This window comes from Desmodus rotundus, chromosome 12 (assembly GCF_022682495.2).
Source record: "Desmodus rotundus isolate HL8 chromosome 12, HLdesRot8A.1, whole genome shotgun sequence".
Taxonomy (NCBI): Eukaryota; Metazoa; Chordata; class Mammalia; order Chiroptera; family Phyllostomidae; genus Desmodus; species Desmodus rotundus.
Genome location: NC_071398.1, coordinates 38,107,325 through 38,121,691, shown reverse-complemented (window position 1 = coordinate 38,121,691; position 14,367 = coordinate 38,107,325). Strand labels below are relative to the sequence as shown.

The 14,367-nt window shown below is 51.0% G+C and overlaps 1 protein-coding gene across 2 annotated transcripts in view; it reads right to left on the bottom strand.

Annotated features, from left to right (window-relative positions):
* Positions 1–1,222: 1,222 nt before the first annotated feature.
* SUPT5H (SPT5 homolog, DSIF elongation factor subunit) overlaps positions 1,223–14,367 on the bottom strand; it is a 28,160-nt gene continuing 15,015 nt past the window's right edge. For both annotated transcript variants that reach the window (XM_024577443.3, XM_071219991.1), the window contains 20 exons: positions 13,383–13,634; positions 11,949–12,038; positions 11,778–11,848; positions 10,098–10,203; positions 9,776–9,869; positions 9,549–9,685; positions 8,879–9,034; positions 8,626–8,772; positions 7,643–7,789; positions 7,431–7,556; positions 5,981–6,065; positions 5,316–5,435; positions 5,129–5,231; positions 4,915–5,042; positions 4,710–4,815; positions 4,118–4,276; positions 3,838–4,006; positions 3,518–3,721; positions 1,718–1,813; positions 1,223–1,645 (listed from right to left, as the gene is read on the bottom strand). In XM_024577443.3, the coding sequence (XP_024433211.2) occupies positions 1,502–1,645; positions 1,718–1,813; positions 3,518–3,721; positions 3,838–4,006; positions 4,118–4,276; positions 4,710–4,815; positions 4,915–5,042; positions 5,129–5,231; positions 5,316–5,435; positions 5,981–6,065; positions 7,431–7,556; positions 7,643–7,789; positions 8,626–8,772; positions 8,879–9,034; positions 9,549–9,685; positions 9,776–9,869; positions 10,098–10,203; positions 11,778–11,848; positions 11,949–12,038; positions 13,383–13,634 (2,640 nt within the window). In that variant the 3' untranslated portion in view covers positions 1,223–1,501. The remainder of the gene's footprint in view (positions 1,646–1,717; positions 1,814–3,517; positions 3,722–3,837; positions 4,007–4,117; positions 4,277–4,709; positions 4,816–4,914; positions 5,043–5,128; positions 5,232–5,315; positions 5,436–5,980; positions 6,066–7,430; positions 7,557–7,642; positions 7,790–8,625; positions 8,773–8,878; positions 9,035–9,548; positions 9,686–9,775; positions 9,870–10,097; positions 10,204–11,777; positions 11,849–11,948; positions 12,039–13,382; positions 13,635–14,367) is intronic.

The following is a 14,367-nucleotide window of genomic DNA, read 5'->3' as shown; positions in this document are numbered from 1 at the left end:
TGCCAGGGGCTTCGACCAATGGAGGTGCAGGGGCGGGGCGGGTGGACGGCAGCCCGAGGGAGACAAAGGGCTTCAGAGGGACAGCTGACGGAGTGGTAGCCTGCGGTGATCCTCTCGCCGTCCCCGCACCTAAGAGAGGGAAAGTCTGCCTGCGCCACACCCCCCTCAGCCCTAGCGCAAGCCACCTCCACAGCAACTAGACCCAGCTGACAGCCATTGCTCAGAGGTAAAGCTGAGGCCACAAGGAACGAGTCCTGGGGCTGCCAGCCCTCACAAACTCACTTCCTCAACGTGGAGCCGGGAGGCCCATCTGTCTTCTTTCCTGTACTAAGAGCCCTTTCTTGTCCTTCCGCCCAAGAGTATCTCCTTGGGTCTGGAAGGCCAGTCATTCCACGGTGACCCGCCAAAGGAACAGGGGCCGTGTCGGGTCGGGAGTGTTGGAAATCAACGAATTAGAGGCCACAGGTAGCCACGATGGATCTCCTTCAAATTGAGGGAAAAAAGGCTGATAGTGTTTATGTAAACTTTAAAAACATGTAAAATGACTGCGTAACATTTAGGGATAAATACTATGGTACAAAGTATTAAAGCACAAAGTTGGTCAAAAGACAAATGGAATTAAGGGTTGTGGATACTTCTGGAGGGGAATGGACTGGGAGTGCTGCTAAAGTGGGTCCTATCTTGTACATTTGTTTCCTAAACCGGTGGTGGGGACAAGGATGTTCCTTATATTTCTTTTGAACATCTTAAATATTTTATACCTTTTGTTACATTTGTAAAAAGACGTGACTATGAGGAAGGTGAAGGAAGGTCAAGGTACTAAGCTCCGTTCTCTACGCTGCTCCCCACCCCCATCCCATCAGACAAGCTACAGCAATGCTGGTGCCACCGCTCTGTGGGCTCGAGAGAAGGGACCATCAAATGCTCTGCACCGCACCACGGGAGGGACTTGGGTTTCCTGGGGGACACTGATTTTCACCCAACTCAAGCATGAGTTGAGATGTAAGTTCATCAATCACATGGCAGGCTCTGTTCCAATAACTTCTACGCATGTCTTCTCAAACATTCTTCTCAAGAGCCCTCTGGTGGAGGCGGTATCATTTTCTACATGGGGAAACTGAGGCTTAAGTAGGACCTAGACATTTGCCCAAGACCACACACAACAAGGAAGTGGGGTCTACAAAGCACCCCACTTACAAACCAGACCAAACATACACACAGGACTTTTTGATAGCTTTTTATTGAAAGACAAAAACTTAAAAGCAAGCTGGGCAAGGGGAAATACAAGAACATGGGGACCCTCCCCCAGACTCTACTCTGATTCCCATGAACGTCAGGGAGAAAGATAGGAACCCAGAAAGGAAAACAAAGGAAATCTTAAACAACCAGGCTAGGGCCTGCTCCACAGCCAGATCCTCTGTCACTGCCAAGGGCCAGGGAAGGAAGCAGGGACACCCTCTATCTACCAGATGTCTGCTAAGGTCCACCTCCTTGGCCTGCCTCAGGCCTCCAGGAGCTTCCCCAGGAAGCGGAGGTTGAGGATCTTGAGCTGTTCATCAAGGTCCATGCGGACGATGCCGTCCTCACCATCAATGCTCAGCAGGACACCTGTGGCTTCCCGATCCTCACCCAGGATCACCTTCACCTGGAGAGGGGACACAGAGTCAGGGTCCATGTCAACAGCTCAGTGTCCCCACAGTCCCTTGCCCCTCCTTACCTTGTTGTTCTTGGTGGGGGTGATGGGCTCCAGGTGCTCACTGGAGATGCTGACAACTTTCTCACTGTCCTTCAGGTACACGGAGCACATGCCTCCCTGAGGGTGGGGACAGCCTGGTCAGTCTGGCCTGCTCCCAATATATGACTGATAGTCACACTCACAACACAAGCTCAGGGCTCACTCTAAGAAGTCACTTTACCAAGGTGACATAGGGCAAGAAAGGCCAAGGCTGGGCCAGGTTCCAAGGCTAGAGTCTGTGGTGTGTGGAGGCAGGGTGACCAGATCAGCAAGGGAAGCACCAGGATGAAACTTAGGCCAACCAGGAAGACTGCTTCTCAGGCACTTAACCCTTCACATCCCAAACTGGCTTCAGCTTCTTTCCCACACTTGTTCCTCCCCCATCTCCAGTCAGCACTCTGCACCTTGTCTTGGTCTGCTCTCTCACTGACAACCTCCAGCTGCAGCCTGTCCATACAGCCTCCTGAGAATCTCTCCCACCTCCCTCCCTCCCCTCTCTATTCCTCAGGCCCTGTAGTGCAGCCTGAGCTTCCCCCAGGCTTCCAGCCCCCAGTGTCACCACCCCAACCCATCCCTGATAAAGCAACATGGCGAATCAATTCCAAACCACGTATCTGATCCTTGCTTAGATTCTTCCATGACCTTCCATGTGTCTCCCTCAGGACACAATTCATGTTCCCTAGCTGACACGTGTCCTGGCCCCAGCCACTTCTCTGGCCTCATCACATTCTACCTTGGTTCTTTATGTTTCAGCCACAATGAACGTATTTCAACTCCCCGAGATGTGCCAGGCTTTCCCTCACCTCTAGACCTCTGTGAGTCCCCTCTATCTGGAACACACTTAATAACCCCTACCCCAGCCACTTCTATGGGCTCACTCCTATTCTTCAGGTCTCAGTGCAGATATCTCCTCCAGGAAGTCTTCCCTGATCCCCTCAAAAATTGGTAAGATGCCTTCTGGGGGTTTACATATGTTCTCTTGCCCTCTAGGGCTTCCTATATCCCAGGTCTGGCCACTCAGACTGCCAGTGTCAGGGGCATGTCTGGGGATACGTTCCACTGGAAAAGTGAGATCCTCAGGGTAGGGCCTGGAGCTCTCTTGGTCTCTGATGCTTGTTTAATTAATTCAACTAATATTTACTGGAGGGCCAACAAGGTGCTAGTTCTTCATCTATGAACTGGGACTACTTAGGAATAAAACACAGAATTAGTAATCAAAGAATCACCAGGGCAAACTAAGCCTTTAGGCAGAAGTGGATAACATGAAAAAGAATTACATGGACCTGTAAGAAACAGACCTGAAATAAATAGCCTAGGTGCTTCCCCGAGGATGAACAGAAGTTAACTAGACAAAGAATGGAAGGAAAAGATTTCTAGACAGAGGAAAGTGATGAGCAAAGGCTAGAGGGAACTTGGTGACTAAAAATGGAGAGGCCAGTAGCGCTGATGCACAGAAGCCCAGGGGCTGTGGGTACCCAGCACTAAGCTGAAGCCTGTCACAATGGAGCAGTTATTCCATGTTACTGAACTGATCTGAGGAGTATGTCATGAAGTTACCATACTCATGGGTGCCAATCACTGTCCCAGGCAGCTGGGACCCCAGTCATGAGCACAACAGGCAGAAATCCCAGCCTTGTGGAGCTTGCATGCCAAACCTTCCCCCATCTTTTTACCCAGCTATAAATGGGTATTGAAAGACGTGAAAAACAAGCAATAACCACAGAGATCGGGAACCCCAAAGGAGAGGATACCTGCCCATCCACCAGCCTGGGCCCCACTTACCGTGACACTGCGGATGACACCTGTCTGCCCCACCACCTGCGTATCCAGGTAGGTGTCCCGCACCTTCACCTGGATGTCAGTGGTTACCCAGTCACTGGAGTTCTGCTCAATGCCTGAGCCCGGTGTGTGCGGGTTGTAGCCACCAGGGGAGGGGGCTCCAGGTGTCATTGGACTGTAGCCAACGGGGCTTGGGCTTGGGCTAGCCTGTAAGGGAATTAGGAGCAGTGTTTGTTGGGAATAGATCACCTGGCATGGCTGTCATTAAAGGCCTGAGGCCCATCCTAGCCCACCACCTCAAGGGTATGCCAGCTGACCAGCACCTGATAGGCCATGGGTGAGGGTGTGGGGTGGTAGCTAGCTGGAGAGTGGGTGTTCTGGTAGCCGGCTGGACTTGGTGCCACCTGGTGGTAGCTCTGGGGGCTGGGGCTGGGCTGGTAGGAGCCTTGTGGAGAGGGAGCAGCATAGGGGGAAAACTGGTCTGTGTTATACCTGCAGAGACAAGGAGAGAAGGGAGCATTTGTTGGAGCTGGTGAAGACGAGGTGGTGTCAGAGGGGGGAATTTGGTCAGGGGTTAATTAGGGCTAGCCCCAGTGGACTCACATGGCTGGTGTCCCTGGCGTCTGTGGGTTGTACTGTGGGTTAACCTGCGGGGATGAGGGGTCTGGGTAGCCAGGTGTTTGGGGATTGGGAGTACCCCCATAGGCCTGTGGTGATGGGGTAGGCTCATCGTCAAAGGCATACTCATATTCTTCCTCAGCCCTGTTGGGGAAAGAAGTTTGTTGAGAATGGTGATCACAGCAATGTAGCAAATGCTTCCAGTATAGCACTGTAGCCAAACTGAGGCAACTTCACCCTCACAGCAGCCTCATCCAGAGGCCTCCATTTCATACCTGAGGAGACTGGGAGTCAGAGATTAGGCTGCCAGCCCACTGTCACACAACTTGTCACATGACCAAGGTCACACACTCTGTCTCCAAACCCGGGTTTTAACCACAGTGTGCTACTGTGGTTGGGCCAGAGAGACTATTTTTACCCCCAGCCATGCCTACTCCTCACAGACCAGCCTGGGGCTGGGAACAGAGAATCCGGGGTGGGTCATACAGACCCCTCTACTCCCCAGACACCCAGCATAACCATTTAACACATCCCCAGTAGCTCAGGAAAACTTGCCCACCCAGCTCCTGGTCCTCACCGTGAGGGCGTGTTAGGGTTGTTGGGGTCCCAGGCCCCACTCTGGGCAGGAGTGCGGCTGCCATCATGCAATGGTGTCTGCGAGCCATAATGCGGGGTGCGGCTGCCTGGAACAGGAGAGGTGTTTGTATCCATCAGTTCTGTCCTGTGTCCAGTCACCGCCCCCCCCAATCACCCCTCCTCCCTGTCTCCTAGGGAGTGCTCACCATCTTGGAGAGGTGTCTGAGAGCCATACATGGGTGTGCGGGATCCAGAGCCATACATGGGTGTCTGGGAGCCATACATGGGCGTCCGTCCATAAGTCGAGGTCATGCCACCTGGCCGCCGTGAGCCCCTGTGCACACAGAGAACTAGAGGGGTGAGTAGGGCCTTCTCACCACCTGATAACCCCCTCTATGCCCTGCCCTGGCCCAGCCTTACACTGTGGTGAGACGCTGACGGTCTACAGAGATGGTCTGGCAGGTGGAATGCAGCTCCACTCGGGCCGTGGACTCCGTGGCATCCTTCACCACACCAATATAGCCTGGTGGGGAGCAGGAGGTCAGGCCGGGTGGGGCTCTCCCTCACCATGTCCCTCCCCAGGCCTCCATATGGTCTTGAAGATCACCTTTGTAGGGCCCCTGGGAGATGCGCACAGTCTGGCCGATGAGCTCATTGTCTCTCCGCCCTCGGCCCCTGCTCATGCCACCGCTGCTGCCACCCGGGCTACCAAAGCCACCACGCTGACCTGAGGAGGGAAGAGAACATCACCAGTCCCTAGAGCTGTGCCTTCTCCTCATAGTCTTTTTTTTTTTTTTTTTAATATTTTATTTTTAGAGAGAGAGGAAAGGAAAGAAGAGAGGAGAAAAACACTGATGTTTGAGAAAAACATAAATCAAATGCCTCTCGCACTCCCCCAGGCCCCCAACCTGGGACCTGGCCCACAACCCAGGCATGTGCCCTGGCCAGGAATCGAACCAGTAACCTTTCACTCTGTGGGATGACACCCAACCAAATGAGCCACGCAGGTCAGGGCTCCCCTCATATTCTGTGCCCAGGGTCACAATACCCTCTTCACCTGCTTGACTCTCCCCTTCCCCTGTTGGAGCCTCTTCTAGGCTTTCCCATTACAGCCCTGACCACCCTGGGCTGTCACTGTGGGGTGAGGTCTGGTCTCCAGTGAGCTGTGGCCCATCAGGGCTGAGCCAGCCCAGAGCAGGTGCTCAATGACTATGGGCTGAACAACCTTCCTCCCCCATCCCCACACGCAGCCCCACCCTGACTCCCCCTCACCTCCAGCACTGGGGTGCATGGGGCTGCTGATCCGGGGACTCATAGGGGCAAAGCCACCCACGGTGAAGTTGGTCACATCTCGGGGCTAGAAGAGGGACAAGAAGTGAACTGGCAGGCAGGGTCTGGGTGACTGACTCCCAGACTCTTGGGCCAAACTGCCTGCCTACATTTGGGAACAGATCCTGCCTGAACCTTCCAGTGGCCATCATTCCCTTCTTCGGGGTACAATGCCTCAATTTCCTTTTGGGGAAACTGCCACACCCCTATGCCATTGTGGGCCTGTTAAACAAGAGGCCCTGGCAAGGAGTGGGACTAAAAAATGTGGTAATCAGGAATGTAAACCCTCTAGTGCAGGGGTATCAAATTCATTTTTACTGGGGGCCACATCAGCCTCACGGTTGCCTTCAAAGGGCTGAATATAATTCTAGGACTGTATAAATGTAACTACACCTTAACAGTTAAGCGAGAGCTCGGTGCTGCCACCAGGTAGAAACAAGGTGCCAGGCCGGATAAAACAAGGTGGAGGGCTGGATTCGGCCTGTGGACCTTGTGTTTGCCACCTGTGCCCTAGCGACACAAAAGCTGCATGCCACGATTTCATCACCCCACTTGCAGGGTCCTAAGGAAACCACCTCCTGGTCCCAACTACCCAGATCCCAGGCCTGATTTCCTTTCTGATACCTGGTTCTACACAACCTTCCTACAAGTCCACCCCAAGGTCTTTGCACTTGCTGTTCCTCTGAGCCATTCATGGCTCCCCACCCCTTCATTCAGGCTCTGCTCCAATGTCACCCCCTCAAAGAGGCCTTTCTTTAAGTTCTCTGTCTAAAGCAGCAGGCCCCATCATTCTCTGTCTCCCATCCTTACCCTTTATAGATCACAGTAGTTTAAAAAGTCAGGGCGGGGGGGGATGAAACTAGGAAAACTTTCAGTATAAATGCCAATTAGACATATTTCTCTTCTTGCCAGCAAGATTCTTTTGGATTTTCTCACAAACACAAAGAAAGTAACGTAGGATGAAAGTGAAACATATCATATTAACAACATTTTTAAAAATAAATAAATAAAGCAGTACCAGTCCCCATCATTCTCTACCTCCCTTTCCTGTTTTATTTTCCTTCAGTGTTTGTGATCACCCCACATTGCACATTGTACCACGTATGTACTTGTCTATCTGTTGACCTCCAAAGCAGCAGCTCTAGGAGGGCAGCTTTGCCTCTTGTTCACTACTGTGTCTCCAGTGTCTGGCACCTAACAGGTGCTCAATAAAACCACATGAATGAATAAATAATTTGGTAAACAGCTCAGAACCCCAATATACCTTTTTTTACACTTTACCAAGGACCTGTCACTGATACCTGCCCATTTTTTTGTCACTCCTGGGATCAGGGAAGGCCAGAAAGCTGAGCCAGATGCCCATTAACACAGAGTGCCACCATGCCCACCTCACCTTTGAGCCCCCGGCCAGCACCAGGTGACGTGTCTTGCAGACAAACATGCCCCCGTTCTCCACCAGTTTCTTGCAATGCAGAAAGGCAAAGCTACGGAAGAGATGGCGAATCTCACCCTCCCGACCCTGGAAGAACAAAGACGGTCACTCTCACGGCCATGCACCACCCCTACTCTTTCAGACACAGCTGATAGGCAGGAGCTCATACTTACTGAGTGGGGGCCATCAATGACCTTGACAATGTCTTTCACATGGATATTGTTCTGTTCTGAGTCCAGGGCCACAGCAAAGCGGTTATCCTTTTTCCGGGTCACAGCCTGGTGCCTAACAGTCACCACTTTCCCGTACATGTTCAGTACCTATGGAGGGAGGGGGGGAAATTGAAGGGGTAAGAGTGGAAAGGATTACATGGAGTAGGGCTTCCCTAAAGTGAGATGGTCCCTCCTCGTGAGAGCCTGCAGGGAGCTCTTGGGCAGGTGAGGTCAGAATGCCAACCCCAAGGCACTGGGTCAACCAAAAATGTTCCCAATCATTTGGGAGGAGACTCCACCCCCTTGATTGAACATCAGGGACTGGAGAGATGGGCAAAGGAGAAGATACTAACTAAGCTAATGTTTACCCATTACTCTGTACCAAGCAGGCCCCATGCTAAATTCTTCACTCAAGATTTTACTGAAGCTTCAAAACTTCCCTCTGAGATGGATACTGTTATGATTCCCATCTTACACAGGAGGTGTCTCAGGCCCAGAAAGGGCAAGTCAGCAGCCCAGGGTAACACAGCACCAAAGTAACAGAGCTGAGATGTGAACCCAAAGTCCAGGGTTCTAAGCACTATGCTGTGTGGCTACCACATCCACAGGGAGGGGGGAAGGGAAAGAGGCCACCTGCAGCATCCCACCCTTTAGCAAGCACTGAATGTCAGGGTGCATATCTGACCTCAGAGATTCATTCACAACTAATTAAGTAGAGCTGCCATTACCTCCACTTTACAAGGTAGGGAGCTGAGGCAGAGAGGGTAACTGACTTGCTACTTGCCTAATCTCACATAGCCAGTTGTGGGTGACAGAGGCAGGTCTGCAACCTAGAGCAATCTGGGCTCTTGGCCACCATGCTCTGCTGCCTCCCAGGATGAGCAGCTCGAGAAAGAGAGGAAGCCCCTAAAAGCAAGCCCCGCCACTGAGTGCAGTACACACACCTGGAAGGTCTCCCGCTCCAGTCGTACAATGACACCCACAGTCTGGGGGTCCAGCTGCACCAGCTCTCCCCATTCGTGCTGGCCCCCAACATCCACACCTGATGCCGTCTCTGAGCAGAGCTGCAGGTCCCGGGGGAGCACTTTCAGCTGCCGGGAGAGGGGGAAGGGTGAAGCAGGACCCAAGTGGCTGGCCTACCTTGCCTGAGCATTCCCCTCTGGGTATATCTGCTTACCTTTCACCCTTCTGACCTACCTCATGCATGGTGAGGTCGGAGAAGAGGATGACAAAGTTTTCCTCTACTCGCACAATTAGGCCTGTGTCGCCCTCAAATCGGCCAGCAATCACCTTCACATGGTCCCCCATCTTGAAGTACTTCCTAAGTTCCTGGGCTGGGAATTCCAGCATGTCCTAGAGATCAGGTGTGGGGACAACAAGCAGATGAGGGGGAAGCTGCCAGAAATCACCTGCCCCTCCCATCTTCAGAATCCATTCCAGTTCTCAGAAAAGACCCTGGCCAAGACCCACTCCAGGCTCACACCACCCAACCAAAGACTACCTTAGGCCACCAGGACAATCCTCAGACTGCCCCAAAGACAGCTGACCTCAGACAGAACATCAGCCTAGACAACCCTTCACCCCACACAAAGCCAGTCTATCCCCTAGACATGACACCAGACTAGATAGACATCATCTCAGACCCGCTGGAAACAGCCTCACCCTCGATACACCATGCTAGCCAAGACAAGCCCTCAGACACTCTCTCACACACACACACACACTCTCTCTCTCTCTCTCTCTCTCACACACACACACACACACACACCCCTAAACCAACTAAACCCAGTAGCCACCTCAGATTACCCATGGTTACAACATCACCCCCTCAATCCAGTACATATGGAGAGGACAGTAGGGTACCTACCTTTAGGTCCTCGTGCTTGGGCATGATGGTGATCTTGTTGCCGTCCACACTGAGAATCTTGCCCTGCAGGTTGATGAGCTCACCCTCACATACCTCCACATTGTCTCCAGGTTGGAAGTTGTGCTCCCGTTCCTTCCCTGCAGGGGCAGACATGGGGCTGATTTGGGGGCTGCCAGCCACAGGCCATCTGTTCCTCCTTGGCCTAAGTTACAGCAAAGAGCAAATACCTGTGCTCTCAGTCACCACCTCCAGGTCAATGCCCTCTGGCTGGTCCTCAAACTTCTCCAGCTCAGAGAGTGTGGGCTTCACACCCTCTGTGATCTGAGCCCCAAGAGACAAGGGGAAGAGTAAGTGGACAAAGGTCAGTGTCACAGCCCAGCTGAGTGGGCTAAAGAGAGGGAGCATTACTACCCTAGGGACACTCATGACTTGAGGATTACCCAGTACAGACCCATATAACCTACTGCTCTGGGATTGGGGCCGCAGGAGAGAAAACTTGGCCTCCCCACTCCCCACTGCCATTAGCACGAACCCCTCTGGGACCCTCACCACAGCAGACATGGCAAAGCTCTTAAACAGAAAGCCCTTCCGGCTGTAGCGGTTCCCCTCGAAGATGAGAAAGTCACCATCAGAGGCAACATCGCCCCCCAGGGACCTGGGATTTTGTGAGAGAGAGAAGATTGGAAGGGTATGTTAGGAAGAGTATCTGGATTTTAATTAAAAATAATTGTTTCCAAAAAAAAAAAAAGAGAGAATCTGCTGTACCCGCTTCCTTCGCTGGCAAGGGGGGCAGAAGGCCTCAGGAAGGCTAATCCATCCCATCCTAACACACACCCTCTTAGCAGAGGGACCTGTCACAGAGCCCAAAGAAGGGGCCCACGGACTCCACCTCCCTACACTCCCATGCCCCTTCCCTGCTTTATTTTCAACACAGTACATGTCACCCTCTGATGAACTACTGTTTGATTCATCTCCCTGACCAGGATGGCAGTCCAGAGGGGCAGGGATTTATCTTTTCTCACTCTTTCCCCGTAAGTGTCTGCACATCACAGACACAGTCAATACTAGTTGGACAAAGTATCGGAGTTCACATTCACAGAGGACTCAGCCCGTGCCTGGCTTAGACACATACCACCTCACTGACTCCTCCCCACAGCCTGTGACATCAGTAATATGAGGAAATGAAGCTCGAAGAGAGCATACCACATAGCTCAACCACAAGTCTGAGAGCCAGGATTCAAACGCAGGCAGAGGGACTCCCAAGCCTGTGCCTTAACTCTACTGGCCCTGCATGTGGGGTGGGGTGGGACCACTTAGTTCCTGCCCCATGCTTCTATAGTAGGGAGGGAAAGCCTCCCCCATTCTCCAAAAGGGAAATGCAAGGGAGAGCTGCTCACTCAAATGTTTTCTCATTCACATGGTGAATCTGGGAGAGGGACCAGCATACTCTGCTGGGCATATCAGGGCACTGATGCCTCAGCTCACTGGGGGGGGAGGGAGAGGTCCCTCTGGTTTGTTCTCTGCCTCACCATAAGGGGAGGTCCAGTCGGGTGGAGACTAGTGGTGTAAATGGACCTAATCCGGGCATAGGAGGTGTTAGTCAAAAGGCACATTCTGCGATCTAGACAATGGAAAACTGGCTGACTCCCAACAGGTACCAGAACAAGACCTGAGGAAAAGTGGCACTAGCAAATCTTGTTTCTCTAAGTCCTCCTCTTCTGCCCTTCCTGTTGGAAAAATCTGGTAGGCCTGGAATGCTGGAATCCCTGGAATGCTGGAATCCCTGAGCTGCTCTGATTTCTATCCAGCTGGGGAAATTGAGGGAGACATCCTAAGGGAAAGGAGCTCTATACTCCCACCTTGGTTGCCCAGGCATCAGGAGATCAGGGAGAAACTTTATAAAGCCTGACATGTTGATAAATCCCTTTTCAATATACGATACCATTAATCACACTTACTACATGCAAAGTGATACTCTGGGCACACATGCAGATTAATTCATTCAATTCTCGCTACAATCCAAGGAAGCAGGGGCTGTCATTATCAATCTTCGTAAGCAGAGAAAACTGAGGCACAGGAATGTTAAATAATGTAGTTGAGGCTATACTGACAGATAACCACTCACAGACTAAACCTGTCAGGGTTTCATTTCTGTGAGGGAAACTGTAAAGGCACATTCTGCACCATAGCTCTGGGGACCCAACCCAGCCAGTCCCCAAGGACACTCACCTGATCTTCTCGGCATCAAAAAGCCTCTGTGGAGGTCGTTTAAACTTCTTCCTTTTGGCAAACCAGTCTTTCTGTGGAGGAAAAGGGGCATGGGTGGGAAGGATGAGGGAGGAGGGCTTGGCCACCAGCTGGGACAAAGCATTCCCTCTCCCACACACATCCCCATGGTACCAAGCTCATGCGGGCCTTGATGCGGTCATAGTCAATGCGTGGAATCATCTTCAGAGAGATGGTATTTTGGCTGGGCTCCACATAATCCACCTGAAAAGGACAGGTGAGTGGTCAGGAAAGGGCGTGTCTCTCCATCCCTGACCCCAGACATAGGAAAGGCAGAGATACCAGAAAGGGTAAGGGAGAGAAGGTGACAGGTAAGAAATCTGACTGCTAAGCTAACAACTCCCAAATTCTCTCTCCAGCCTGTGTCCCCATAACTTTGAAATTGACTATTCACCGCCTGCTTGATACCTCCACTTGGATGCCTAAAAGGTCCCTCAAACTAGCACAACCACAACTAACCTCCTGATTTCCCCCAAACCTGCTGTCTCTCAATCTCTTCCCACTCCATTCTGCCTTCTGCTCAGGCACACCTGGGAGTCATTCTTTTTTTTTTTTAATTGCTTTTTTTGAGAGAGAAGAAGGGAGAGAAACATCAATTTGTTGTTCCATTTATTTATGTATTCATTGGTTGCTTTCTGTATTTGCCCTGACCAAAGGTCAAACCCACAACCTTAGTCTATTGGGATAATTCTCTAACCAACTGAGCTACCCAGCCAGGGCAACCTAGGAGTCATTCTTAACTCCTTTCTCTTTTACCTCTATATCCAATCTATCAGCAAATCCTGTCAGCTGTGCTTCCAAAACTCTGATCCTTTTTCCCCTCCTCTGATGCTCAACCTTAGTCCTATCCCACCATCACTGGCCACCTTTACCAAAGCATCACTGGTCTGTCTCCTTGCTGGTCTCCCTGCTCCTGTGCTCCCATACTGTCTATTTAAGGGTTTCTCAGCCAGGTCTTTGTTGTGGGGGGCTGTCCCATGCATTGTAGAATGTTAGCAGCATTCCTGGCATCTATCCACTAGATAGAATGAACTCTCCAGCTGAAAAACCCAAAAATGTTTCCATGTATTGCTAAATATTCCCTGAGTGCAACATCCCCCTTGCTTCAGAACCAGTCACCACAGTAATCCTGTTAAAATCAAAGTCATACTTCCCATCTTACTCCAGTAAAAGCTGAAGCCCAATGATGGGTCTTGCTGAGCTCATGTCCTGCCACTCTGCCTTAGCCAGAGAGAGTTCTATCTCACATGCTGTTCCTTCTGTCACAATATGCTTCCCCAGTAACTCCACATGGCTCACTCCCTCTCCGCCTTCAGATCTTTACTCACATGCTGCTTTCATCACACACAGAAGATGGTCATCCATTTCCTGTGTGCTCACAACAAAACCCAGGCTCTGCTTTTCCTAATCTGAGTGGGGTGCTGCTCTCTGCACTATGAAGGGGGCTGGAAAGGTCAAAAGGAAAGGAGAGGAGAGAAGAGAGGAGCAGAAGTGTGAACATGAGTCCTGACCCCCTCAGCCACCCCACCCTACCCCACCCCCAGTCACCTGTGCAATGTCATCCTTATAGATGCCCCGCTTGAGGCGGACCCAGGATTTTGGTTTCAGGTTGGCCACCTCCTTCACCACTTTGAGTACATCTGTCATCTCCTTGATGGGCACCATCTGCTGGTTCCAGTACCCAAGCCGCAGGTTGCCCACACCCTCGATGGCCTGCTTCACATGGGTCTGCTTGTAGGCCTCCACATAGATGTAGCCCTTCACATGCTCTGGTGCCACTACCGACTTAATCTGCAGGGGCTATAGGGCCAAGCCCGTGAAAGGAGACAGTGAGACACAACTGCTAATAACAGCAACAATGCCACCTCAGCAGTATCTCTTCCAGGAATTCATCCCACAGAAACATGTCGGCTCGATGACACAGACACAAGGAAGTTCACTGCAGAGTTATATTATTATAGCAAACAAACAAGACTGGAAAATTGTACATGCCCCACAAAAAAGGGATTTGTTAAAATATGGCTTAACTGTATCATGAAATGTAGCAGGTAAAGGAACAATGAGATGAACTATGCAGTGACGCAGAAAGAGAGCCAATGTATGTTATGTGTAAAAAGCAACTAGAACCAAAGAAAGCTGGAGGGGCTCTACTAATAGCAGACAGAGCAGATTTAAGACAAAAATTGCTACCAGAGATAAATAAGGACATTTTATAATAATAAAAGGGTCAACCCATCAAAAAGACATAAGAATTATAAATATATGTGAACCTAATAACAGAGCCTCAAAATACATGAAGAATTAACAGAAATGAAGGGAGAAATTGACAATTCACTAATAATAATCAGAGGCTACAATATGTTCAATCCCATGTTTGATAATGGATTGAACAGCTAGACAGAAGATCAATGAGGAAATAGAACACTTCAGCAACACTATGAACACTATGTAGCCCTAACAGACATCCACACAGAACACGCTTTCAAACAGCAGCAGGATGACATTCCTCTCACGGGCACATTGAACACTCCCT